Source organism: Heteronotia binoei, chromosome 3, assembly GCF_032191835.1.
Source record: "Heteronotia binoei isolate CCM8104 ecotype False Entrance Well chromosome 3, APGP_CSIRO_Hbin_v1, whole genome shotgun sequence".
Lineage (NCBI taxonomy): Eukaryota > Metazoa > Chordata > Lepidosauria > Squamata > Gekkonidae > Heteronotia > Heteronotia binoei.
In genome coordinates, this window is record NC_083225.1 from 94969448 (window position 1) to 94996383 (window position 26936).

Below are 26936 nucleotides of genomic sequence, written 5' to 3' on the forward strand. Positions count from 1 at the left end.
AGCAGTTCCTGGAGTTCTGGAGCATGCTCTGCCTAGCCTCATTATTACAGACGTTTCAAAAGAGGACAAAAACCTTTCTGCATATTTGGCCTTTAACAATTATAGATCTAAGTGGGCAGCCGTGTTGATCTGAAGCAGTAGAACAAAGTAACAATCAAGTTGCACTTTTAAGGCCAACAAAGTTTTATTCAGAATGTAAGCTTTCGTGTGCTCTAAGCACACTTCATTAGATGAGGAATCAGGTACAGTGATCAGAGCTACATACAGGCAGTGGTTTGGAATGCAAAATGGTAGAATTTAAGATCCAATGACAAAATAGTAAAATTAACAAATTGAGCAAACCTTTGATTTGGGTAACATGAGCACAAGAAACCAATAAAACAGCAACATGTCAAAATATGAGAATATCTATTAATCGCTGTATTAATCTCCTTTGTGGTCTCTGTGCTTCACACTCATGGGATAGAGCACCTGCGCCGATCCCCGAATTGGTATCTGAAAAGCCCGGGATTTTTCCGCGCTCGGCACCAATGGGCATGCGCAGGCGTCCCAGTACGCATGCTCACTGGCTCCAGCGCAGGGATCCCACCAGTTCCTTTCTGACCGCTGCGCAGAGAGGTTTGACTTTCGTGTCCCCGGTGTGAAATATTGGTCTTTTTGCCTTTATCGTTGTAAATAGCCCGTTTGTTTTTCTTAGCATAGATAGTTAGATAGTTAGTTTAGATAGGTAAAAAAAAAGAGTTTGTGTGTGTGTCTGTCGCACTGCCCTTCGGGGCCTTTCCCCCCGTTTGTTTTCCCCCAAAGTTTTTTTCCCCTCAGAGGACTCTTGAGTGGGTTTTTTGGCGACTGGCATCTATGGAAAGTCGCTGGGGTTTTTTCAAATGCTGCCGCTCCTGTGGGAAGAAGATTGCCCCCCCAGACGGCCACTCTCTGTGTCTTCTCTGCTTGGGTGAAGCGCACCATGTGGAGTCCTGCCCACATTGCCTCCGCTTCTCCAAGCAAACGAGGAAGAACCGGGCGACGCGGCTTTTGGCTGCTCTAACCGAATCGGCACTCCGCCCTCAGAAATCGGCATCGGGCCCGTCAGCATCGACCATGGCAGACACTCTGGCCCTGACGGTCACATCGGCTGATGTGACGCCGATCGTGACTGAAATGCCAATCGAGTGAGGCTCCTCCACAAAATGATCCCATGACGGATCAGTGTACACGCCTGCCAAGAAGCATCGGGATGACTCGGGGACCCGAGCATCCACCCCAAAGAAGGCCAAGGCCAAGGAGAAGCAGAAGAGGTCCCGCACTCCATCGCCCTTGTGTGACGTTTCGGCACCGGCTGCTCCGCCGAGGAAGATCCTGGCGTCCCCGTGCCACAGCCCATCGGCATTGAGAGGCAGTACTCAACAGCCCCGTCTCTCGATGTCCGAGCAGCAGATCGACCACAACCAGCGATCCTCGTCATCCAGGTTGCGGCGTTGTAGTGGGAGTGGTTCGATCTCAGAAGTAGAGGCTTTGGCGCCGATGCACCCATCTACCCCGATGGAACCCAGAGGCAGATGTAAGCTAGAGCCCTTCATGGCACCACGCCGTTTCCTACTGCTACCATCATGGGAGCAGCGTCAGTGGCCGCCCACCAATCCGTATCCTTACCCTCCTTATCAGTGGTATCCACTGAGGGAGTATGTGGAGTGGGATCAGCAGTCAGAGGCATCCTGCATGTCGAGGTTTTCGCATCATTCCCAAAGACCATCGGTATCGAGCCCTCCGGAGAGGCGCACCCGGCAACCATCGACGTAGATCCGCTTGCCGTTGATCCGCTCGCCGATCCGGGTATCAACGCTGATATTCTCTGAGCACTCCGTACACTGGGACTCTTCTTCATTGGACTCTGAGAGCGGTACCGACACCCAGGAAAGTGCTTTAGATCCTTCGCCAGGGTCCCAGACAGCCGAAGATCTTCCTATTTCGCCATTGAAGGATCTGAAGTCCTATGGCGACCTGGTGAAGAGGATGGCAACCTCCCTCTCCCTGCCTGTGATGCAACCACAACCCGTCGTGGATGATAATGTCTTTGACATTATGCAAAGGGACACATCCACAGCAATCGCTTTGCCGGTCACCAAAGTGATTTTGCAGGCAGTCAAGGAGCCCTGGAAGAAACCATCTTCGACACCGGTATCATCCAGAAGGCTGGACCACATGTACAGGGTCCAGGAGACGGGGGCTGAGTTCCTTTTCACCCATCCGAAACCAAACTCAGTGGTCGTCTCTTCTTCCTCCAAAGCACGCAAGGTCCAATCATCCCCACCGGACAAGGAGGGAAAAAGGCTGGACAATATGGGAAGAAAGGTCTGCTCTGCAGGGGCCCTAGGAGTAAAGGTATCTAACTATGTGGCTTGAATGGCTAGATACCAATACTCCGTATGGGAACAACTCACCCCTCTCCTCTCTTCCCTGAGTGAGGACAAAAAGGCTGCTGCTAGGAAGCTGCAGAAAGAAGGCTTTGCTGTGGCCAAGCAACAATTGGCTGCAGCAAAGCACATGGTGGATGTGTCGGCAAAGGCCATCACGTCTACTGTGTGCATTCGCCGCCACTCATGGCTACGGTCGACCGCCCTGAAGCAAGATGCTAGGGCTTTTGTTGAGGACTTGCCCTTTGAAGGAGATGGCCTCTTCAGCGCCACCATGGACAGTGCACTGCAGGAAATAGATAAAAGCCTTAAGACCTCCAGGAGCCTGGATGTGCAGGCCTCCTCCAGAGCTCCCAAGGCGGAGCAGTGGCACAAACCATGGGCCAAGAAGCCTTATCAAAAGTTCTCACCCAAACAGCAATGGTGACCCCCATTCCACCCAGCCTGACAGACCATCGTACTCAGGCAACAACAGGAACTGCTATGGTTCTCAGGCCATTGTCAAGTCCAAGAAGATAGGCAGGTTGCTTACCTGTAACTGTAGATCTTCGAGTGGTCATCTGTGCATTCACACTACCTGCCCTCCTCCCCCACTGCTGATGGTCTCCCTCCAGTAGGGGTTTCCAGCAGTCAGGAAGGAATTGGCAGGATCCCCGTGGTGGCACCAGTGACCATGCGTACTGGGATGCCTGTGCATGCCCATTGGTGCCGAGCGCGGAAAAATCCCGGGCTTTTCAGATACCGATTCGGGGATCGGCGCAGATGCTCTATCCCATGAGTGTGAATGCACAGATGACCACTCGGAGATCTACAGTTACAGGTAAGCAATAATAATAATAATAATAATAATAAATTATACCCCGCCCTCCCCGCCAAGGCAGGCTCAGGGCGGCTCAGGCCTGTCTTCATAAGCCTGGACCAAAATGAGGACTTTTCTTTCTCAGAAGTTTTTCCCATCCAACTAATTTACCTTTTAACATGTAACATACATATAGTTTGCCACTAGAAGATGGTTTTAAACCCATCTTCCACTATATTTTAAGTGGATGGGTTTTATATTTTAAATGTGTTTAAACCCATCTTCCACTGTATTTTTCTTCTAATAGCAAACAATATGTATGTGGGATGCCTCCAGTTCCCCAGTTCACTAGGCCATGCTTGGCATGTTTGTGGTATAGCATAGGGTTGCCAGGTTCAATTCAAGAAATATCTGGGGACTTTGGGGGTGGAGCCAGGAGACTTTGGGGTTGAGCCAGGAGCAAGGTTGTGACAAGCGCAACTGAACTCCAAAGGGAGTTCTAGCCATCACATTTAAAGGGACCTCATACCTTTTAAATGCCTTCCCTTCCCTCCATTGGAAGTAATGGATAGGGTCACCTTTTTGGGGGGCTCATAAAATTGGACCCCTTGGTTCAATCCTTTTGAAACTTGGAGGGTGTATTGAGGAGAGGCATTGTATGCTATTCTGAAAAGTTGGTGCCTCTACCTCAAAATATAGCTCCCTCAGAGCCCCCAGATACACACAGATCAATTCTCCATTATACCCTAAGGGAATCAGTCTCCATAGGGAATAATGGAGTGCCCAGCAGACATTCTCCCCCCCACACTTTCTGATGACCCTGAAGCAGGGGGAGGGCCTCCAAACTGGGGCATCCCCTGCCCCCACTGGGGATTGGCAGCCCTAGTATATCAGGGAGTACTTGGTTCCATCTAGATGATGCCTCTTGGGCCTGGATGAATATGCACATGATAGCATGTGAACATTTAGTAGGCTTCTTATGGAGATGGATTTAAGAATGTGTAGGTATGTGGATTTTAGATTATAAATCTTAAATGTATCTTCAAATTGTATCCCACCATTCCACTCATTGCAGCCATACAGACTGAGCTTGGGGACTTGGGAACAAAGGACTGCAGGATCTAAATCTCTGCAGTCCTGAACCAATCACAAGCCCCCACCAGTTTGAATGACCCAATAACGTGCTTGCTTGGGAACCCAGAGATGTATATAAGTTGGCCCCGTTGGCTTCGGCTCCAGCCTTGTAATGTAGCCTTATACTATGCTACTTCTTTTAAAGAGCTTGTTATCACTCATCCTGCGATTCCTCCATGCATAGAACCCACTATACAGTAGTGGGGATGAGGATGCGATCCGGATGAGTGAGGCCCAGGGCCCCCGGCACCGCCAAGCACACTGAGCTCCAGTGCCACTGCACAACAGGCACTGCCACCCGGCCTGACTATGGCCACCGCGTCTGGATCGCAAAACTCCATTCCAGAGTTCAACATAGTGCAGCCCGAGGCCTAGGAAGCCTGGGTCAAAAGACTCAAGTACCACCTCGTGGTGCAACGAATCAAGGATGAAGAACCAGAGATCAAGAAGGCCATCCTGCTGAGCAACTGCGGCATTGCCACCCTACAGCTCACTGAGGGCCTGGTCACACCAGAAATGCTCGAGTCCTCCTCCAACGAGATCATCAAGGCACTGACTGGCCATTTCATCCCGAAGCCAACCCACCTCACTCAACAGCTACAGTTCCTCGACAGGTTTCAGGAACTGAATGAGACTGTAGCAACCTTCCTAGCCCGCCTGTGTGACATGGGCAGGCAGGCAGAGTACAGCACACAACTTGAAGACACCCTGCTCGTGAAGTTCACTCACGTCCTCAGGGACCTGAAGGCACATAGGAAAGTTGCAATGGTATCCGATCCAACCCTGGCCAAGGCACTATAGATAGCCGCCACCAAGGAGACGCACAAAGAGGCCTGCTGCCCGGGTGCCAGCGCTCACCAGCTGCGACTGGCTTCAGAGTCGGACAACTCCAATGAGGATGACACCTTCAAGCTGCATCAAGCAGGTCAACAAAAGCCTAGGCCACACGCGACAGAACTTACCACCCCCAAGAGATGCGCCAGCTGCGGGGAGCCACACAAGCGACGCACCTGCAGGTTCTGGAGCACAACCTGCCACACATGAGGGAAGGCTGGGCATCTGGCATTGGGTATGCTGGTTGTTGGCGCTGTGCCAAGGGAAACCTCCACACCAACAAAATGGCTGCCATTACGAGGTCGTTCTCGTGGATGACATCCAGGCACTCACCACTACAGGGACCCAGGTATGCCAGCTGCCCCTGCCCTCCCCGGACAAATATCAAGCAACTGTGTTCATAGAAGGCAAGCCCTGCAAAATGGAGGTATACTCCAGGGCAGGCCAGACGGTCATTTCAGCTCGCACCTTCAGGGAGTTGTGCCCCGGGGGGGAATCCCAGTTACAACTGTCCCCATTCATAGTCCATGATATTCAGAAGAGGCAGGTTGCAGTCCTGGGAGTGGGGCTGGTCCATGTCACATATGGGAAGTTCAAGAGCAAGCTTTCCCTAATCATTGTGGAAGGGGATCTGTGTAGCCTCCTGAGGTGGTCCTGGTTCAAAGCCCTGGGAATCTGAGTGACGGGTATCCATCACACCCCCTTTTAAAGAGATTTTCAAAAGGTATGCAAAGAATTCCCTGCCATTTTTGACGGCACCCTGGGGACATACACCGGGGCCCCTGTAGCATTATAGCTGAACCCCAACGTTCAGCCCATATGGCTGAAGGCCAGGTGCATGACCCTAGCTCTGAGACCCAGGACTGAAGAGGAGCTAGACAGCCTCGTGACCCAAGGGGTTCTGGAACCAATCGCTAATGCGAAGTGGGAGACTCCTATCGTCACCCCAATCAAACCCAATGGCAGTGTCCGTATTTGTGCCGATTACAAATGTATGATTAACAAGGCACTGCAAGGCCACGCATACCCAGTTCCGGTGGTGAGCCACGTGTTAACATCATTAGCGGGGGCAAAATTTTTTGGGAAACTGGATTTGGCACAGGTGTACCAACAACTTCCTGTGGACGCCACCACAGCAGAAGCTCAAACTATTGTAACGCACCGGGGAGCTTTCAGAGTTAAGTGTTTGCAGTTCGGGGTCAGTGTGGCTCCTGGAATTTTTCAGAACTTGATGGATTCCCTTCTTAAAGGTATCCCCGGGGTCCAGCTGTTCTTCGACGATGTGCTGATAGCAGCAACCACCTAAGACAAATTCACCAGCCACCTCCAGACAGTTTTACAGTGTTTTGATGGGGGCAGGGTTGAAGGTAAAATGGGAGAAATGTGTATTGGGGGTGCCCACCATAGACTTTCTGGGGTATATGGTGGACGCGAGTGGCATTCAACCGACCCAGGACAAAATAAACGCCATTTGTGACGTGCCTTCTCCCACCAACAGTGCAGAATTACAATCTTTCCTGGGCCTCCTCAATTTGTACCATGCCTTCCTTTCCCACAAGGTGACGATAGTGGAACCCTTACACAGACTGTTGGACAAAAGGGGGCTGTGGGTTTGGGGTTGCCGGCAAGCCACTGCCTTCCAGGTAGTAAAGGACATTTTGACTTCAAACAGCTTGCTGGCGCACTTCGATGAGTGGCTGCCCGTCATTCTAGTGTGTGACACTTCGCCTTATGGGGTGGGCGCCGTGTTGGCCCATGTGCTACTGGATGGCCACGGGGTTCTGGTAGCATATAATTCTAGGACTTTACAAAAACAGGAGTGAAACTATGCTCAGATAGACAAAGAGAGCCTGGCCATCGTGGCAGGGGTTAAAAACTCTCTCCCGGGTTCTGGACTGGGTATGGAGGGGGTGGCCTGAGGGCTGGGTGGGCTTGGAATTCTTAGCATTTGCATCCTGCCTGGATGAACTGTCTGTGCGTAAAGGGTGTCTGTTGTGGGGAGTAGGGTGGTGGTGCCCCCGGTACTGCAGCAGCAAGTCCTAACAGTGCTGCATGAAACCCATCTGGGGATTGTGCGCATGAAAGCACTGGCCTGCAACTATGTATGTTGGCCGGGAATTGATGATGCCATTGAGTCCTGGGTGGCCTGTTGTCAGCCATGCCAGGAGACCCGTCTGGCACCGCCCTGCATTCCAGCTCAACAATGAGAGTCCACTTGCAACCCCTGGTCCCACCTGCACCTCAACTTTGTGGGGCCTTTCCAGGGGTAGATATCCTTTCTTATTAGGGACTCCTACTCCAAGTGGCTGGAGGTAGTCCCGGTAGCATCCATATCCTCCCGGGCGGCATCAGGGGCTCTCCGCAGGGTTTTTACCACACATGGCCTCCCAGATACATTGGTATCGGATAATGGGACAGCTTTCACCTTGTCCAAGTTTCAGGATTTCTGTGGCCGTAACTTAGTAAAGCACATAAGGTCGGCCCTTTTTTACCCAGCCACCAATGGCCAAGCAGAAAGGATGGTGTGGGCTACAAAGGAAACACTCCACCACATCATATGGGGAGTGGGAAGCCCACCTCACTGAGTGCCTCCTGGCACAACATTCCACCCCCAGTACTGTCACCAGCTGCAGCCCAGCTGAGCTTCTCATGGTACAAATATGACAAAAATATTGTGCAAATCACACTCTTAAATAGTTTGTACAAATTAAATATATTATGAAGAACATACAAAAGTTATAATAAATTCAGAACATTTTAGCCTTTCTGAATTTATGATAACTTTTGTATGTTCTTCATAATATATTTAATTTGTACAAACTATTTAAGAGTGTGATTTGCACAATATTTTTGCCATATTTGTATTTTGTATATTGTGCTGCCATTGTCTTTTCCGAGCTTCTCATGGTGGCTGACAACCCTGCTTGACCTCATGCACTCGGACCATGCCCCAGACCTACAAGAGGTGCCAGAGGTGGTCCGGGCTCCCCAGGGTTTCAATACAGGGGCTTAGTGTTTGCAAAAACTTCGGGGGGGGGCAGCGTGGATACCAGCACATGTATCCAAAGTTTTGGGTGCCGTAGTGTACGAGTTCACCTCCGAGGGGGGGGGGTTCACAATAAGGTGGCACATCAACCAATTACAGGCACACAAGGCACACGGTGGAGAAAATAGACAAGAGCTCTGCAAATCCGATGACCGCACAAGATGCAATGACCCACAAACCGGAGGAAGCAGAGAGGCCGGCAGCAACAACCCTGCTGGCGCCAGAGCCAGCAGAGCAGATGGGACTATCATCAGTGCCAGAGACCTCTGGGGACCTGGTCCAGCCGCCTGAGCTCCCCTCGGCGCCAGGACCTCCACTCACCGGCCACTCCAGCGCTCAGGCAGTCGATGCGAGAGCACTGCAAGCCTGTGTACCTAAAAGACTATGTCCACTAGGCGCTTGCGAACTAAGGGGGCAGGGATGTTATATATGTGGACTCAAGGGAGGACTTTGAGTGTTCCTGCCCGGCTTATTGGAGCCATGTGGACTTGGGAACAAAGGGCTGCAGGATCCAAATCTCTGTGGCCCTGAACCAATCACAAGCCCCCACCGGTTTGAATGACCCAATAATGTGCTTGCGCAGGAACCCAGAGATGTATATAAGTTGGCTCCGTTGGCCCCACGCTCCAGCCTTGTAATGTAGCCTTATACTATGCTACTTCTATTAAAGAGCTTGTTATCACTCATCCTGTGACTCCTCCATGCATAGAACCCTCTATACAATAGCTAGGATGGAGAGAGATTGTAGAAAATATGTCCAGCCCTCATGGTAGACCGAGGTGGCGGAGAGGAAGGGAGAGAGACACAGAGACAGACAAAGGAAGGAACCCCTGAGAGTAGCATTCTGTATAACAGAGGGACAACAAAGGAAAGGTCAGGAAGCACCCTTTATAGATTCCCTAGTGTCCTCTGGGAAGGCATTTAGAGATGATTTCCATTCTGTTTTAAATTCTGTGTAAAATTCAATCAGTTTATTTATTTAACCAATGTATTGATTGATTCAGTTTGTAAAACATTTATATACTGCTTTTCCATATCACTGAATAACTTGCTACAAACAAATACAAATTATTTTTATTTTATGGAGCATATTCATCTGATAAAGCATTAGATGTTTTTAAGCATAACCAGTATAGAAACAGCAGTTATTTGAAATTGCTTCTAACAATGCTAAGATAGTGTCATTCCTAACCAAAATCTGTCCTAGGTTTATCTGTAATGATACCACATGATATCTACTTCTTGATACACAAACCACAACTTATGTTCTTGCCAGCTAGAAAATCAGTTTGTTATGGTTCAGAAACCTTTCCAGCGGGAAAGGCTGCATTCTGACATATTGTCATATACAAGCATCAATAGCTCTGACATGTGAAAAGGTCATGCCACCAAGCATTAGCATTTCAAAATAGCAATTAAAATAACACATTTAAAAGAGGCATATCCGCACCCATAAACGATCTTTGGAAGGGGAAAAATGGGCAGTGTTCTGTGTCTATGCAAGGCAGTTGTCTTTCTTCAACAAGATGCATAAAGACGTCTCATAATATGACAGAGAATGGTGAAGTGGTCAAAGTGCCAGAGCAGGATCTGGGAAAACCAGGTTCGAATCCCATTTCTACCACAGAAGCTTTCTTGGGCCAGTTACACATTTTCAGCCTGACCTACCTCACAGGATCTTTATGAGGATAACATGGAGGAGAGGAAAATTATGTAAGCCACTCTGGGGTCCCCACTGGAGAGAGAAAAGTGGGATATAAACAAATCAAATAAATAGATGAAAGCACAAAATAAAGCAGATTAAGTAAGAAATAACAAGCAAGACTATGCAATGGGACCTCCTTTTACAACACAGTTGTTTTTCCTGCTTCTCACATTCATATCAATTGGTGTGTTATTATTTTTATTTTTAGTTCCTGCTATGATAACCTCCTATCCAAACACGACCTTGGCAACACAGGGTCAAAAGAAAGAGATGAGTTGCACAGCACATGGGGAGAAACCCATCATAGTCCGCTGGGAGAAAGAAGACAGAATAATTAATCCTGAAATGTCCCGCTATCTTGTTTCCACAAAGGAAGTGGGTGATGAAGTGATCTCAACTCTACAGGTAATATGACCAATCTGTTCTCTGCATATGAGAGTAGTAGTTCCATCTAAACACAAATGCTCTTGGGCATATTTGGGAGAATATGTTTTTCTTTCCTATGTTTATTCACAGGTGGTTTCATCACTGGCAGGAGGTTGGGTGGTTTCCCCATTGTTGTTAGGATGTGGCAATGGGGCTTCCATATAGCAGAGTCCCCTGCAGTTTCCATATCCCAGTCCTCCAGCAGTGACCCCTTAGTCTTGTGGAATGTTTTTAAAAATTGGCACAAGACTATCATTATTTATTTACTTATTTTATTTATTTACATTATTTATAGTCCACCTTTCTTGGTGAGACTCAAGGTGGATTATATAGTGTAAATCAAATACAGTCAGCAGATGAATAGTGCAATAGGGTTTGGGCTGCAGAAAACTGAAAACCAACAGAAATCTAAAACAGCTGAAACAAGCCTAAAACAAAGTGGAAGCATTTAAATATGACACTTCAAATGGTATAGAAGCTACATAGTCAGAGTATATTTAAAGTGATAGGCAGCAATACAGTAGTATAGTCCCCAGTCCTTATCTCTTTACCAGTACATCTCAATGGAACTTGCTAGGTGTCTGGTCCATTTCAGCCCCTTCTTCATGGAGGGACTGAATATTGTCCCACAAATTCTTATTGTTCCAACCCACTTAAAATCAGTCAACAGTCATCACAAGCACCTGACTGTTTTTTGGCACAAGCACTTTATTGTATTGAAGAAGATTGGAAAAATTCAAACTCAGCATTGCATGTATTTACTGTAAACTTTATTGAATTTTCTATGAAATCCCTGTCGAATTAATTGTGTTAGTAATCTTGTTCATAGTTTATTTTTTGCTATTGCATCTCTTATTTCTGTGTACCTCTTTGTTGTTATCACCTGGAGGTTGGCAGCCCTATGAGTATTCCTTTCAATTGTTCAAAGAATCTAAATCTTTTACAGGGCCAGCTTGCCAACTAGGCAAACTAGGCGGTTGCCTAATGTGCCAGGAGGGGGCACTGAATTGGGCTCTGCCCCTCTTGGTACCCAAGCCAAATGCCTAAATTTGCCTCTCCTCCCCCCACCGCTGCTGCAGCCACCACAAGCCTCCTCCCTTCTCTTCCACCATGCCACACTCCACCCACCCCCTGTGCAATCAGAGGAGCATGCCGTGACGAGGATCAGCCCTACTGGCTTTGAGGTGACCAGCAATTGAGTATTGCTCCCCAAGGACGGAATAAAGAGTCAGAGTATTGGTATAAAATTGGGCCACTTTATTCATTATTCTAATAAACAGCAAGGGTACCCCACCAGCGGCCTGGCCAGGGCTAGGGGTCACCGCAACCGCTCCCCTGCCATTAACAGACGAGAGACCCAGCCCCCCACCCGGAGCTGAGTGTTACTCAGCTCCCTCCAGGCAGGCCCAGCAGGGAGGCATGCACCAGAAAGCCCAAACCCAGACGCACGTCTTGCCAGAAAGGCACCCTCTAGCCGAGCCTCCCGGACAGTCTGCATTCTCCAAACCCGGGTCTTCAAACCCGAAGGCTGATCATGCCAGACCCCAAATTCCCCAAAAGGGGGATTCTTCACAGTCATCCCCTAGCTGCATAGTACCCTAAATCCCCAAAACCTGCCACTAAAGTGACTGCCTATATAGCAGTGCCTCCCGATAGCCAAATCCTCAATCCACTGCATTGCTATGTAGGGTAGGCAAAAAACGCACCCCAGCCACTGCCAATCAGCCAAGGTGTAAAAAATTCTTACCCGGCTTCTCCAAGGAGGCAACCAGCAAATTGCCCACATAACATGCAGGGCGGGTGGGAGGGCCGATCGTCTGCCAAGACGAAGGAGCCGACAAGGAGCGCCTTTTTCTCAGCACGCTGAAACAGGCGCCCCCTGACTCTTCCCATCCAGGGAAGCAAACTTTGCTCATGCAGCCTAGCAGCTACGCTGCAGTCTGCAAGCATAAGATTCTTTGAAGAGAGAGTTGGAGGCGGCTTCACTCCCCCCTCACTTCTGGTTCCAGAAAGGAGGGGGGAGAAGCCTTCTCCAGTGCTCTATTCAAAGAATGCTCAGATGCCAGCTGCCTTGAAGCTGGTAGAGCCAATCCTCGTTGTGGTACGCTTTTCTGATCAATGGGAAGGTGCAACAGAGTGTGGCGCTGTGGAGGGAGGGAGAGAGGCAGGGGGCGGTGGAGGAGAGGTGGCGAAGGTGGGGGGCAGGGAGCCTGCCTGGGGTGCCATGCACCCTAGGGCCAGCACTGATCTTTTAACATATATTGGTGTATGTTATTACTTATGTGTTATTGATGAAAAATAAATAAAAATAATTTAAAGGAGGTTTGGGAGAGCTTGAGAGGAATGCTTGCAAAAAAAAACCCCTCCAAAAAACAAAAGGGTGAAGAATGTGCATGATTACTTTCTTATCAGGTAACAAAACCTTTTTTAAAAAAGGGAGAAGAGGCAGGAAGTTTGGTAGACATATGAATAGGCTTTTTTAGGACCTCTTACTAATTGACTCTGATCAACACCATCCTTTCCAGCCATAATTTCCTGTTAGAGATTTTGGGATTTGTAGTTTTCTGTATCTCCAAATTCCATCTTGGAAGCAAAGAAAATAATAAATCCTTCAGGAAACTATAGATAGAATTTGACTGACCAGTTTATTTATTAGAGGCTTGATTGACCATATGGGAACTGTGTCTACCAGTACCTTCCAACAAACTGGTTATTTCCTCCTTTTAGAGAGTACAGTTTTGTTGGTAGTGTGAGAACTATTGAAGAAGGCTAGCTAGTGGTCAAAGGACAGGAGGATTTGAAAAAGTTTGTCTCAAGTTCAAATTGGGTGGAGGTGTTAACATTGAAGATAAGGTAGTACCCCTGTGCAAGCACGCTGGGGTGAAGTTGCTTTCATGTTTTCACAGCAGACTTTTTTACGGAGTGGTTTGCCATTGCCTTCCCCAGACTAGCCCCTAATTCTAAATTTGTTTCCATGAAAAATCCTTATATTTATGGAAAAGTGATTTCTGTTGAAAGTAAAATATATATTTTATAATCCACTAAACATTAGTGGTCAAAATTTTAAAATATCATAGAAGTTTAAATAATTTAAATTTAAATAATTCCATCTCTAAATGTAAAGGCAGTCTCCTGTGCAAGCACTAAGTACCAACCCTTGGGGTGACATCACATCATGACATTTTCTTGGCAGACTTTTTATGGGGTGGATTACCATTACCTTCCCCAGTCATCTACACTTTACCCCCAGCAAGCTGGGTACTCATTTTATCGACCTTGGAAGGATGGAAGGCTGAGTCAACCTTGAGCCAGCTATCTGAACCCACTTCCACCAGGAAGGTCATGAGCAGAGCTTGGACTCCTGTACTGCAGCTTACCACTCTGTACCATGGGGCTCCTAATTCCATCTCTACAAGATTATAAACCATCACAAAGTATTTTACAGATGGTATCTCAGCCCTTAAAATGGATGCAAGGCCTACTGACAGTTGTTGAAGATACAACTGTGGTAAAACTTAAGTTTAACCTGCAAAACGGTATTGTCAAGGAATAATTTCAATAGTATGGCAAGCAGCCTCATAACCTGGAATTTATTTGTCAATGGGGCACTGGCTTCCCAGGGGGCGCTAATTAAATTAAAGAGCAGTAAGTAGCTAGTACTCCCCCACCCAGGAGCTAACAAGGGAGCTTGTGCCATGACGAGCTGTCCCTCCCCCCAAAGAGATTCCTGTAACAGTATTTGGACCACCTCCACCAGGCCAATGGGAGGGAGGGAGGGAGGGAAGGAAGGAAGGAATACAAGGGCCAGTGTGGATTAAAAGGAAAGGTAACACTATGCACCCCAGCTCTCCCCCCCACCCCCCGTGCTAGTCCTTGTAATCTTTCCTTCCTTCCTCCTCTTCCGCCAACAGGACTAAGGACAATTCAATATGATTGCATATATCCCTGACACCAGAAAATGTACATACAGCTTCCCTTTTAAACATCAAGCCTCCTGGATTCTAGCCTTGCCAATGGCTGAGGAGGCTGAAAATAGTGCAGATTGTTTTTTTAAATCATAAGGGTTTGGGTCTTTTATTTTCCCAAGGCTTTTTTTAAATGGCTTTGGCAAGTGACAGCAAGTGATCCTGGCTGCCAGTTTCACTGGAGGGGAAGCAGTGAAGCTATAAAGTGCACAAGACAGTTCTCCCCACCCCCCTCTCTGTTCCAGAACTCATTCCTTCTCCTCAACAAGGAACCAGTCAGCACATCTGTGCCAAAGCACTTTCCAAAGTCTAGCTTTCCTAGATTGCACTGTTAGTTTGTGAAGCAGCCTTCCCCAGCAAGCCCAAGGTGCAGGGAGAGGGATTCTCACTCAGATACCTGCTGAACACCCCCTTGAGTGGCAGGCTCAGTTGACAGCAAAGCTGGGGGCAGTGGGACACAGCAGTGCACTGGGCAGTGCCCCTGCAGCCAGCAGCAGCAGTGCCCTCTTGGCTGGCTCACAACAGCCTTGCTACATAGGCCAACAGGCAGCCCCCAACAAGTAAATGGTTTGTAAAGATAAAAGTGGCTTGTAGATGGAAGAGCCAAGAAGAACCTCAGTTTGATAACTGGTTGATGTAAAATGTGTATGTAGGGCACTGTCCGTATACATGAAAGTGTATATTAGGAAAGAGAAGAGGCATATGAGATCTTTTGTTTTTAATTGGAATTTGTTTATATCATATTGGAATGAGTTTTTGTGCATGTGTGTGTGAAACACATGGTATGGTTTTGCTATCTAATTATATATGTAATATGTTACATTATAAATGTGCCTTTTAAAAGTCCCAACATTTTATAGATAGAAAAGTCAGCAGTACAATATATGCGGTAAAGAGCCATAGCACACCTCAGCTGGTCAGGAAGCACAGTTTGCCTAAGGAATGATTATTGGTTTGCAACAAGACAAAATGAACAGCATAAATTCCAAGGAGAGAGATAAATTCCAAGCAGTTGCTGGGAGCCTATTGCAAACAAAATAATGAAGGGGTTGGGTGCTCTAAATATTAACTATTGTGGCAGAAGTCTTGGAGAGCAAGAGGTGACTTTATCATATGCAAACTCATACTTTATCATATGCAAACTTCATACTTATGAAAACTACCATAAAATTATTCATCTTTAAGATGTAACAAAACTGTTTGATATTTGGACTGGATGGCATGGAAATCATAAAGGCAAGCCCTGGAGGAGGAACTGCTACTATCTTCCATAACCTCTCTTTTTTAGCATCTAATTTTCCCCAGAAGTTGGGATTGGGGAAGAATGGGAAATTCAAGGGGCATGTGATTTCTGTGGCCTTCTAGGTTTTTTTGCCTGTTGGAAGTGAAGCCCTCTGATGGTAAGGCAGCTCCTATTCAATGACAGAAACCTGGAATCAAATAAGATGAAGTGACATCCCTGCAGCTGGAGTGTGACACTTCAACAACAGGTGGAGGTTTACATTGCAGAATGTTCTGCTATATGAAAAATAACTCCCTGCCTACAGATGTCAGGGAAAATATTTCTATGTTTGCATTATCCATGGCATGTTAATTTTTATTGTGGAAATATTTTGTGTGCTGAAGGCATTTGATCATAAATACTACTTAAAGTTTAAAGTAGGGAAATCCAGGCACAGTTCTTTATGCTGAAAGAGCAAAGAGGCCTCAGTGACCTCAAACAGAAACCAGCTTTAGTATGTATAGCAGAATTAGGTTGAAGGATGAGCATGAACCAGCTCACAAACTAAAGTTCATAAATTTTGCCTGGTTCATGATTCATGAAGTGATGTTTGTGGAAAGACAACTGGCATAAATATTCCACAAACGTTCATGCTGTTTGTGGCAGTTCATGAATGGATACATTTCAAACATTAGGGTTTGTAGAATCTTTCGGGATCAAGTGCTGTTCTACTGGAGAAAGTTTTCCTTCCAGACGTTTCAGCTGCGGAGAACATCCTCAGTGGCGTTGCAGCCGGAGCAGGCGCTCAGACCTTCTTGGCTGCTGTGCATTGAGTGGGTCCAGGGCTGCTGGAGAGCTGCTATTTGTAGGCTGGAGGGGGTGTGATGAAAGGGCAATTGTTTTGTGGATGTGCCCATTGTTTGGTGGGGCTTCCTGGAAGGGTAGTGATAAGGAAACTGGCTGTTGAATGTGACCATTGTTCTGTGTTAATTGCTGGGAAGGTTGGAAGGGGTTTGAAGATAAGGAAGATGGTTGTTGACTGTGCATCTGTGAACCAAGCCAACTCCAACAGGAACTACACCACCTCAAACAGTCACTGCAGGCCAATGGATACTTCCAACAAGAAATTAGTAGAGCCCTCCATCCCAGGAGACCATCCACACCAAATCCCGAGCCACACACAAATGTGGGTACAGCCTTCCTGCCCTACATAAAATCTGTCACCGACCGCATTGGCAAAATTCTCAAACGGCATAATGTTGACACAGTCTTCAAGCCCACACAACAGATCCGCCACATGCTGCGCTCGGCCAAAGATATGAGAGATCCACTTTCAACCCCTGGAGTCTACAAAATACCCTGCTCCTGTGGTGCAGTCTACATTGGCACTACCCAACGCAGTATCAACACCCGTCTCACCGAACACAAGAGACACTGTCGCTTATTTCAGCCAGAAAAATCAGCTGTAGCTGAACATACACTTCAAGAAGGAGACCACGTCATCCACTTTGAAAGAACCGAAGTCCTTTCTACGGTCTCACATTATCATACTCGCCTGAACAGAGAAGCTATTGAGATTTACAAACACCAGCACAATTTTAACAGAAAGGAAGAAGGCATTTTCATCCACCAATCTTGGTACCCAGCTCTGCAAAACACCCTACAGACTATAAATTGCAGAAAGTCTCAGAACAACCAGCAAATTCCACAGAACAATCAGCACAGTCAACAACCATCTTCCTTATCTTCAAACCCCTTCCAACCTTCCCAGCAATTAACACAGAACAATGGTCACATTCAACAGCCAGTTTCCTTATCATTACCCTTCCAGGAAGCCCCACCAAACAATGGGCACATCCACAAAACAATTGCCCTTTCATCACACCCCCTCCAGCCTACAAATAGCAGCTCTCCAGCAGCCCTGGCCCCACTCAATGCACAGCAGCCAAGAAGGTCTGAGCGCCTGCTCCGGCTGCAACTCCTCTGAGGATGTTCTCCGCAGCTGAGAACGAAACGTCTGGAAGGAAAACTTTCTCCAGTAGAACACAGCACTTGATCCCGAAAGATTCTACAAACCCTAATGATGTTACCAGCCGTGAAAACCTGAATTCTTTGATAACATTTCAAACAGTTTACAAAACTTCAAAGCAACAGGGTTGGTGGAATTTTCCAGCCTTGGAAACACCAATAGGAGCCCTCCAAAAGTTAACAGACACTGCTGGTTACCAATAATAGAGTTCCTATTCTGCTCTGTGGGATCAGAAAGCTATATATCCACTCAGCTCCACAACCTTTCCTTTGTTGGTTGTTGGCACTTAGACAGAGAAACAGGGACCAGTATTCCAGGAGACTGGCATCAGTAGACTCAGGGGACTTGGCAAGGTGCTCCCTCACTACCATCTCTGCCGAATCCTCCACCATTGCACTGCTGCTGACCTCCCACTTCACTACTGACAAGCACTTGTCAGGGATGCTCTGGACTGATCCTGCACTGAGCAGGGAGTTGGACTAGATGGCCTGTATGGCCACTTCCAACTCTGTGATTCTTCTATGAAGGGTTGGCAATCCACAGCAATCATCTCACCAATGCAAGTGACTCTTTCCTAAGCTCTCCACATAGCCCTTTTGACTTTATGGAGGGTGGCCCACTTTGATTTCCCATTCATGGCAGCCTGAATATGGGGAGCCTTCCTTGGGGGGGCTTTCTGCTTCCTCTCCATTTGTTCCTGCTGAGAAGGAGTGTGCCTCTCTTTCCTCCTGCTGGCCACCACTCTTTTCTCCAGTAGCAGCATAGTTTGGAACACCCTTGGCAGGTGCCTGTGGAGAACAGTAGAAGACAAGTGTAGAGGGTTTGCACTGCTCTAGACATAGGTGTGGCATACCTGGCACTCTGCCATACAAAGGTCTTTGGGGAGGGTACAGAAATGTTTTCAAACTGTGGGCTTCTCCTCCACCCTCTCATTCACTGCTGTCAGGGTCCTCCTCTCCAAAGAGTGTTAACAACTTTTGGTGTCTCTGGTCAGTGCAAACAACTCTTTTGCTTCTGTGGAGAGCCCCTGGAATAGATCAGGGGAAGGAGGCCCTGAGATCCCTGGTGATGCCCTGCTAGGGCTGGGCTCCAGTAGGCTAGAAGGATAGGTTTGCGTCCTGGGGATAGGGGCCTCGGGTATGCAGGGAATGGAGGACTCTTCCCCCCACCCCATGATGAGCACCCTTTGTACCCACTCATGGCACACAAAGGTGTTTGGGAATTTAAAACAAGCAGATGAGTGATTTTTAATACTTCATACTGCATATATCATATTTTGAATACCGGGAGCAATCCTGAGAGCTTGCTTCAAAAGCTGCTTTTCTGCTTCTCTTGCTCAAGTGGTGTTGCTAGGGTGCCTTTCAAGCTGTTTGGGGTTATTTTAGGGCATCCCTGTCAAAACTCTGGGGGATGTCTGCCTTTCTGTCATTTAGAAATCGCCTTTGGAGTCTTGGGGTGGACTGAAAACATGGGGGGATGCTTGCCTTCCAATGTCTGACAGAGGAGCATCTGCCCAGGTGAAGTTTCCTTGTGAGTTTGGTGTAACTGGCTTGTTCCTGAGCCATTCCACAGAATCTTGTAATTGCAGCACTGGAGAGACCTGTTTTTTTTGGGGGGGGGGGGGAGTTTATACCTAGGACACCAGCAGTGTAATCTGCTGCCAGTTTGGAGAGATTCTAGAGGATTGTGTGGCAGGGTGAGGTTCTATATGTGTTTGGTGTGTGTAGCTTATAGGGGGCCCATTCTATAAACTTTTTAACCTTTCCTTGACATTTCTTCTAAAAGCACTTTATTGGCTTGACCTTAGTCCTGTTGAGTTTGCAGTGCCATAGTGGCAGTGGTTCTGCTGGGTTTGCAAAAATGGCCTCCCTTCAGTTTCTACTGCAGAGATTCTTGTGGACTTTGATTCTGTTCTGTGGGACTTCTATTGCCCTTGCTTTTTTTCTGTTCATGGAAGATTGTAACTCTGTCTAGAATCAGGGTCAGCCCTGCCACTAAGCAAACTAGGAGATTGCCTAGGGCACTGGGCTTCTGGGGGTGTCGAATTGGGACACCCCCGTGTGACTTGAAGATGTTATCAATGCAGGGGTTTGGGGCACTAGAACAGCCTTGCCTAGGGTGCCAGAGAGTCTCGGGCCGACTCTGTCGATTGCACTATAAGCAAAAACAAACAAATGAGAAAAAACATTATTTTATTATGTTTCAGTTTAGTAGCACTTAGCATAAAACTGACCAGCTCTGAGATATTTTTGTGTTTAATAAATCATTCTTATATGTAGATATTTGCAAATCTAAATATGTGTGCATATGTTAGGGTTGCCATTGCCTGCCCTCATCCCCAATTCCCCAACCATTGAGAAACTTAAGGGCGAGGAGAAAAAAGAGATAAGAAATGGCCTCCATAAGAATTTTACCATGTCTTTGTTGTCTGCCATAGAAATCACAGGAAATTCATAGAGTATCATCCATTAATGACGTCATGCTACCCAGTTAGCTGCATTTTGAGTGGCTGCTCATGGGGTCTTAGAATAATTCTAGCAAAAACTCAATAGTATCTAAAACATTCTGATCCAGAACCTGCGCAGAAGTATTTATTTCATCAACCCAATAGGCTCAGAGAATGGTCTGAAGGCACATGGTGCAGTTACATTTATGCAGCTGGGCCAGTCAGGTCCCTGTACACTGTCTGGATTGGAGTCTGTCTGGGAATCATATGGGAGCTATTCTTTGCTGTCAGCGTTTATATCCCACCCTTCCTTTCAGATGGAATCACAAGTTGGCTTACAGCAATTTGAAAACATCATGGCCACATTGAAACATAACACAAAGTCACAGTTTGTCATTATAAAAATGAGCTTTGGAAACCCTTGAGTTTGTTACTCCGTTTTAGTGCTCACTTAGTCTCAGATTTTGAAGACTTTCTGGTTACTAATAAATGACAATTTGTCATGGTATCTGATGTGATAAATTGCTTACAAAGTAGGATTCCACTGTGGTTGGAATTAAATCAGTTCATTGTTTCTGCTGATAACTATGGCAAATTGTGAGTGTTGGGAACCAGGAAATCTTCAAGATCTGAATTTCATGTGAGGGAAAAGGGAGGATGTGAGCTCAAGGACTTCTAGCAATGCAGTCCTAAGCAGAATTATACTCATCAATGTTAGTACAAGTCTACAGTTTTTAAAGGGTGTTAGTTCTGTTTAGAATTGAACTGCGTAGCTTTTTCCTATTATGATCAATCATGTTTTGCTCAAAATAGAGGCTAAATCTAAAGACAAGTAAATAAGTACTGTACTTGAGTAGTATTTGTGCATTTCTATACTAGCAGCTCTTGTGTTTTGTTTGGCAGTGTTTTGCTGTATTCCCCTCTGTTTTGGTTTGGGGCCATATGGCTACAGAATTACTGTTTCTTCAGTCTAGTTATGTATATTATGTGCATCAAATGTGGTTTATTGTGCATAGGAAATTGTCATGTAGGATCACTTTTTGCAGGGTGAGTATATTTAGAAGATGTGTTTTACTTTATATGTGTGTGTATATATAGAGAGATAGATAGATATATTTTTTTTCTCAATCTGCACTGTAGATTTTGCCAACAGTGCGAGAAGACTCTGGGTTCTTCTCCTGCCATGCCATCAATTCATATGGGGAGGACCGTGGAATAATTCAGCTCACTGTGCAAGGTAGGAAGAGGACAACATAAGGAAAAAAACACAGCTTTTGTAGTACAGTAAGTGTATGCCATGCTCAGAAATCTGTTGGGGGGTCCTAGTCCCTAAATAAACATTGCCTTAAATTTTGGACTTTAGAATTTCTGTTATGATGTTCCAACCCCTACTTTCTGTTTCAACAGGAACAATCAAAGCAGAATGTATCAATAAGCATGAAATATACTGTATATATTGAAAGACATTTCTTTAAGTCTTTGGAGTCAATTTAAACATGGTGGCCACATCATAGAAACCAATAGAAAACAGCTATTTGAATTGCGGTTCCACCTAGCAGATTTAAAGGGCTCTTAGTTCATGTGCCAGCCCTTATGCAACAAGCAGTTGCCAATCAGCACAACATGGAGGTATTTCATGTCTCAGGCCAACACATGAATTTTAAGAAGCCCTATAAATGCTATTTTGACTGCTTGAAACGCCAGTGCAGGTAAATGCTTTTTGGCAGTTTCTGCATGGCCACATTCATGTTTCAGGCCACTCATATTCTTAATATACAGAGCTAAAATATGAAATATTTACTTGTGAGTAAACAGGGTTGACATCACTGAGACTTAATCATCATTCTATTAGCTCTAGATCACCAAAGCCCAAATAGGATGAAGTAGTGCAAAAACAACATGATTTTCTTTCTGAAGAATAAGCAGTAAAGCTGTTGTTTATTTAATAAAATATTTCATGTTTAATCAGTCAAAAGCATCCTGGCAACTGCAATGTATTTTTATATTTGTAACTAGAATGTCCCCAGGCTGAGTTCCCCCTATGATATTTCCTGGTAGGGAGGGGAGGGGTAGTCAGGCAGAGATCAACAGGCCTTGCAATGGGTGAGGTGATGCCCTGTCAAATGCCAAGCTGAAATAAAAATCAGCCACTGGACTCTACTTGCTCTGTATACAACACTTGCTCACATGCTTGTATGCCATGGAGCATATATGTAAGACGCCAGATCTACTCAGGTATCACAAAGCACCTTTTCCCCAACCTCTAGTTTCTGCTGCTGCAGTTTTAATCAGTTTCTACAAATACATAGAAGTCCTTTTTAAAAGTTCAGAAAAAGTGGTATTCTGATTCTCATTTATAGTAATATAATCCTATGAGTAATACTAAAAGAAATATAAATGAGTTGTCAAAAATGAGAAAATATATAAATGATAGATATTTTTATTCTGGTTGAGTAATTACAAACTATTACAAATGATTTTGCCTTCATGATCTAATATAGATACAAATCTATATCCATGCACATGCACCAAAGAATGGGGATTTTCTTCTCCTCCCTTTTTTAACTTCCAGTATTGAATGTGTTATGTTCTTTCTCAGGGGTCGTTTTGTAGGAAAAAAAGGTGGTGGAGCTCATCCAGGGATTGTTATGCAGCTGCACTTACTATTCAATGGACAAGGTGGGGAGGAGGAGGTAGAACTGTCAGAAAGGTTCAGGAGCTGCACTCCTGTGAGCTCCCACTGAATCTGAGGCCTGTTCTTTCTGTACATGAGTTAGTCTAGTCACACAGTGGGTTTAAGCCTATGCTGTTAAACCTTATGTGTAAAGAGACTAGAACAATGTTGCTCACTTGCTGACACACACATATTCCATTTTAAAAGTACTATCGGCTTGATTCATTTATACCATGATATTGATGTCTCCCTGTAATGTAAATTTTCTAGTCTAGATTCACTCTGGGGAAAAGAAGCATTCTTAAATGGAGTACTGTTAACATGAGATTCTAAAATAAGATAACATTCATAGTCAAAGTGAGTCTTGTATTTTAAACAAAATAGTACATTTCCTCCTTTTGGGAATTAGGTGGGCTAAATGAATGTACAACTTAGTAAGTATAGAAAATGGAGAGTTGCCTTACTGTTGTACTATGTACTGTATTTGTTGTACTATGCTCGTTGCTGTAGCTTACAGACAGCTGTTTCTTTCCATTAACTAAAGCAGAATCTGTCTCTTTGCTCAGAACCCCCAGACCCTCCTGAAATAGAAATTCGAGAAGTGAGAGCCCGCAGCATTGCCCTCAGGTGGACCATGGGATTTGATGGAAACAGTCCAATCACAGGCTATGATATAGAATGCAAGAACAAGTCTGGTAAGAAGTCATTGTGATCCATCACCTGTACTTTGGAACATCTCTGAATTGTCTGGTGGCATAATGTTTTAATTTCACTCACTGAAGCTTTTCCCATTTCAAAACTCTTAAGTGCGGTCATTGTGTATGTCAATGATGTCCTGAGTTGGGAAGTGTATCAACGATGTACTGAGTTGGATGCTAAGAGATGTGAGTGGGTTTTCAGCTACAAACAGCAGCTGAGGGGCTAAGCACCTTTAACCCTTTCCCCTAGATGTTTCCTTAACCTCTAACCTCAAAGCAGTTATTTCCCCCATTTGAAGAAACACACAGGCATCATATAGACAGTTGGTATGTCTCCCCTAACAGGCAAGTACCAGCTATAGGAGGCCATTTCCAGTCATGAAAATGGTACTGGTAGAAAGTCTAAAACACTTGTGCATTGGCCCCAGTATGAATTAGGGCTGCTTGGTAGATTTTATTTATTACTTTAGATTTTTCACCAGTCAGCACAGTGCAAGAAATCCATTCATGGATCTTGTGATGACCCACATCTCATATGGACTGTGGTGGAACAGGCACCTGCCCACAGACAGTCCTTGCAACCATGCAGCTGTTTGCAAGTCCTGCTGCTACCCCTTGGTGGGTGTAACTTTTCCTTAGTTCGCTGCCACCACTCACTGAATTTGTCACTGCCATCTTAGAGGGACAGTGAGACCCCTCTGGCTGAATCTCCTTGTTTGGAAGTGAAATCTCCAATCTTTGGGGTGGCCTTGGAGAGTTGGCAACCCAAAAATCAGGCTCTCCTTCCTCTACCCAAGGTTCCCTTTTCCTTCATGGTAACATGCAGAGCGGGGGAGACTAGGTGGTAGTAACTCCAAAAGAAACTATAAGTATTTATTCAAACTATTTACACTATAAACAGGGAACACATAACGTGATTGGGTAAGGCACACAACAAGAGAAAACTTAAACTGGACCAACAGGGCACAAATAAAACAAGAAAAATGCAGTCCTCTCCCCCTACACACTTCCCTAAATGGGAGGTTACAAAGCAGGAGAGGGTCTCTTCTCCAACAGGCCTTCAGCTCTCCTTCACCTCTCCCTCTCTCTCTAGAGAGGGCAGAGAAACTCCCACTCCACCTCAGACTGGTTGCAGCTGAATCCCTTGGGTTTCCACTTCTGCCTTGCAGGGTTCTCCACCTCTATGGCTTGGTCACCCTGCACAGCCCTTCCACAGGAGTCTCTCCTACTCTTCAGTAGCTCAAAGACTGCCTTCGTCCTGGTTGGATAGGAGTCTATCTAGAGGTCGCCCTGCCCTTGGGGAAGTTTTTCTTTTTCCCTGCACTTTTTAGGCCCAAGGACTGCTAGGCGTTTTAGGTCAGAGGAGGAGGACATTTTAACATCTAAAACTACAAACAACGCCATTTAAAAGCCATCCAACTGCCAGCACTTTGGACTTGCGGGGGAGGAAAATGCCGAGCTCAGCTGCTTCTCATAACGGGAGCAGGCTGAAACTTCTGTTCAGGGTAGTGGAAGGCAATTTAATGCCTACTGCCTACTTTTCTCAGTTAGAGATTAGTCCAAGATATGCACAGGAAACTTTGAGGAGATTTACCTTGGCTAAAAGGAAATCTTGGGGGGGAGCTCCTTTGAGGCTTTGAGGGGTCTCTGGGAAGAATTGCATTTTCATCATCTGCAGAAGTTTTCAGAGTCATTTATTTGACGTAAGCTCGACAGGATCCTAACCTTCTTGGACATTGCTAAACATCTAAAGCTTTGCAAGACTGGTGGGAACTTGGATAATTGGAAGAGAAGGTACAAATTACTATCTTTCATTCCGGAACTATTTACAGCTTAATGGGATAAATTTAAAAGGTGGGGAAAAAAAATCTAGAAAGTCTGGAAGAAAAGGGGAGGAAGAGGTGAAATTTGGACTTTATAAATATAAAAGACAGTGTTAAAAATGCTAAAAAGTGGAAAGGAATTTATTGTTTAGTCTACTTGCGGTTTTGAAAAAAGCACCATCGTCACAGACCTGCAGCATATTCAAGCAAGACAGGAAGTACATCAAGTATCGTGAGATCTCCTTACCAGTGTGAATGAGACTTCATGGCAACAAAAGCAGGAAGTAGCAGAAGGAAAACCTACTCTAGGAATTTACTACCATTGAGAAACATCGGTGGCCATTGCTGGGAGGTCAAAATAAAAACAATGTTTTTAAAGAATTCGGGACATTAAAATTATTGGCGTTAACTGAGAAGAGGGTAAGAAGTTAAATACTATTGGTCATATTATTTGTGTGGACCTTGGATGTTTTTAAAAGGGGAAAAAAATTGTAAGGAGCAGTAAAAAGTTGCGACTGCCATTTTGGAAGATTTAAAAACTTGAAAAATAAATATCTTGACTTTGGGAACTCCGAGGACGGCAAAATTGGGCTTGTTATAAAGGGCAAGTCCTACTCTTTTGAATCTGATAGGCGAATTGGAAATTGGTGAGGTCCAAATTTTCATTGTTTTTTAAATGTCTGAACACAAGCAGCCCCGTACAAGGGCTACTTCATTAGAAAAAATGCAGGACCAACTGGAGACAATGGAGGCCAGAATGATGAAAGGGGTGAGAGAGATGATAAATGAATCGGGGGGGGGGGGGAATTATTGCAGAGATTTAAAAAGATATGGAAGATCTCAGAAAGGAAACTGAGGAAACATCTAAGAAAATGCAGGAGGTAGAAGGCAGAATGAAAGTATATGATTCCACCTTGTTGAAAATGCAAGAAAAAGAGACAATCCATGATTGCAAATTGATGGAGATTCAGATATGTCTGAGAGGAGTACCTGAGAAGGAGGATGGTGATTTAAAAGAATATATAATAAAAATAATTGCAGAATTTTTAGAGGAAGATCCCGAAGAGACTAAAAACATGTATGACTATATGTATAGAGTGAACTCACTTTATGCCAAGAAAAATAACTTACCAAGATATGTTGTCATAAGATATATGACAAAGGGAATGGTGGGAAGGATCATGAGTAAAAACTTTGAAAAGACATTGATAGTGGGAGGCAGTAGAGTGAGAATAATGAAGGAGCTGCCAAGACAAGTGATAAATGATAGAAGAACATATAAAAAGTTGACAGAAAAATTGAGAGACAATGGAATGAGGTTTAGATGGATAATACCTGAAGGCTTGAGCTTTGAATTCCAGGGGGAAAGAATCACAATTACAAATGCACAGGATATGCGTAGATTTTTTGAAGAAAATGATGGATTACAAATTATTGTCTTGGAATGTAAATGGACTAAATTCACCACAAAAAAGAAGGGCAACATTTCATTGGATTAAGAAACAAAACTGTAATATAATTTGTTTGCAAGAAGTGCATATCAAACAAAAGGATTATAAATTTTTATGGAACAAACAATTGGGAGTGGAATTTTTTTCATTGGCTGAACAGAAGAAAAGGGGAGTGGGTTTTTTTTATATTAAACAAGAATTGGAGCCAAAATTAGTATTTAAAGATAAAGATGGAAGATTTGTAGCAGTAGAGACAATATTAGATAAAAAAAATTG

At 45.3% G+C, this 26936-nt stretch overlaps 1 protein-coding gene across 5 annotated transcripts in view; it reads left to right on the forward strand.

The window, feature by feature from the left end:
- The window catches only part of DSCAM (DS cell adhesion molecule), an 805927-nt gene that overhangs the window by 560874 nt on the left and 218117 nt on the right, over nt 1-26936 (forward strand). For 4 of the 5 annotated variants that reach the window (XM_060234239.1, XM_060234240.1, XM_060234242.1 and 1 more), the window contains exons 12-14: nt 10135-10331; nt 21155-21251; nt 23255-23383. In XM_060234239.1, coding sequence (XP_060090222.1) covers nt 10135-10331; nt 21155-21251; nt 23255-23383 — 423 coding nt within the window. Of the gene's footprint in view, nt 1-10134; nt 10332-21154; nt 21299-23254; nt 23384-26936 lie in introns of those variants that run through there. The other variant, XM_060234244.1, reaches the window with a different exon arrangement.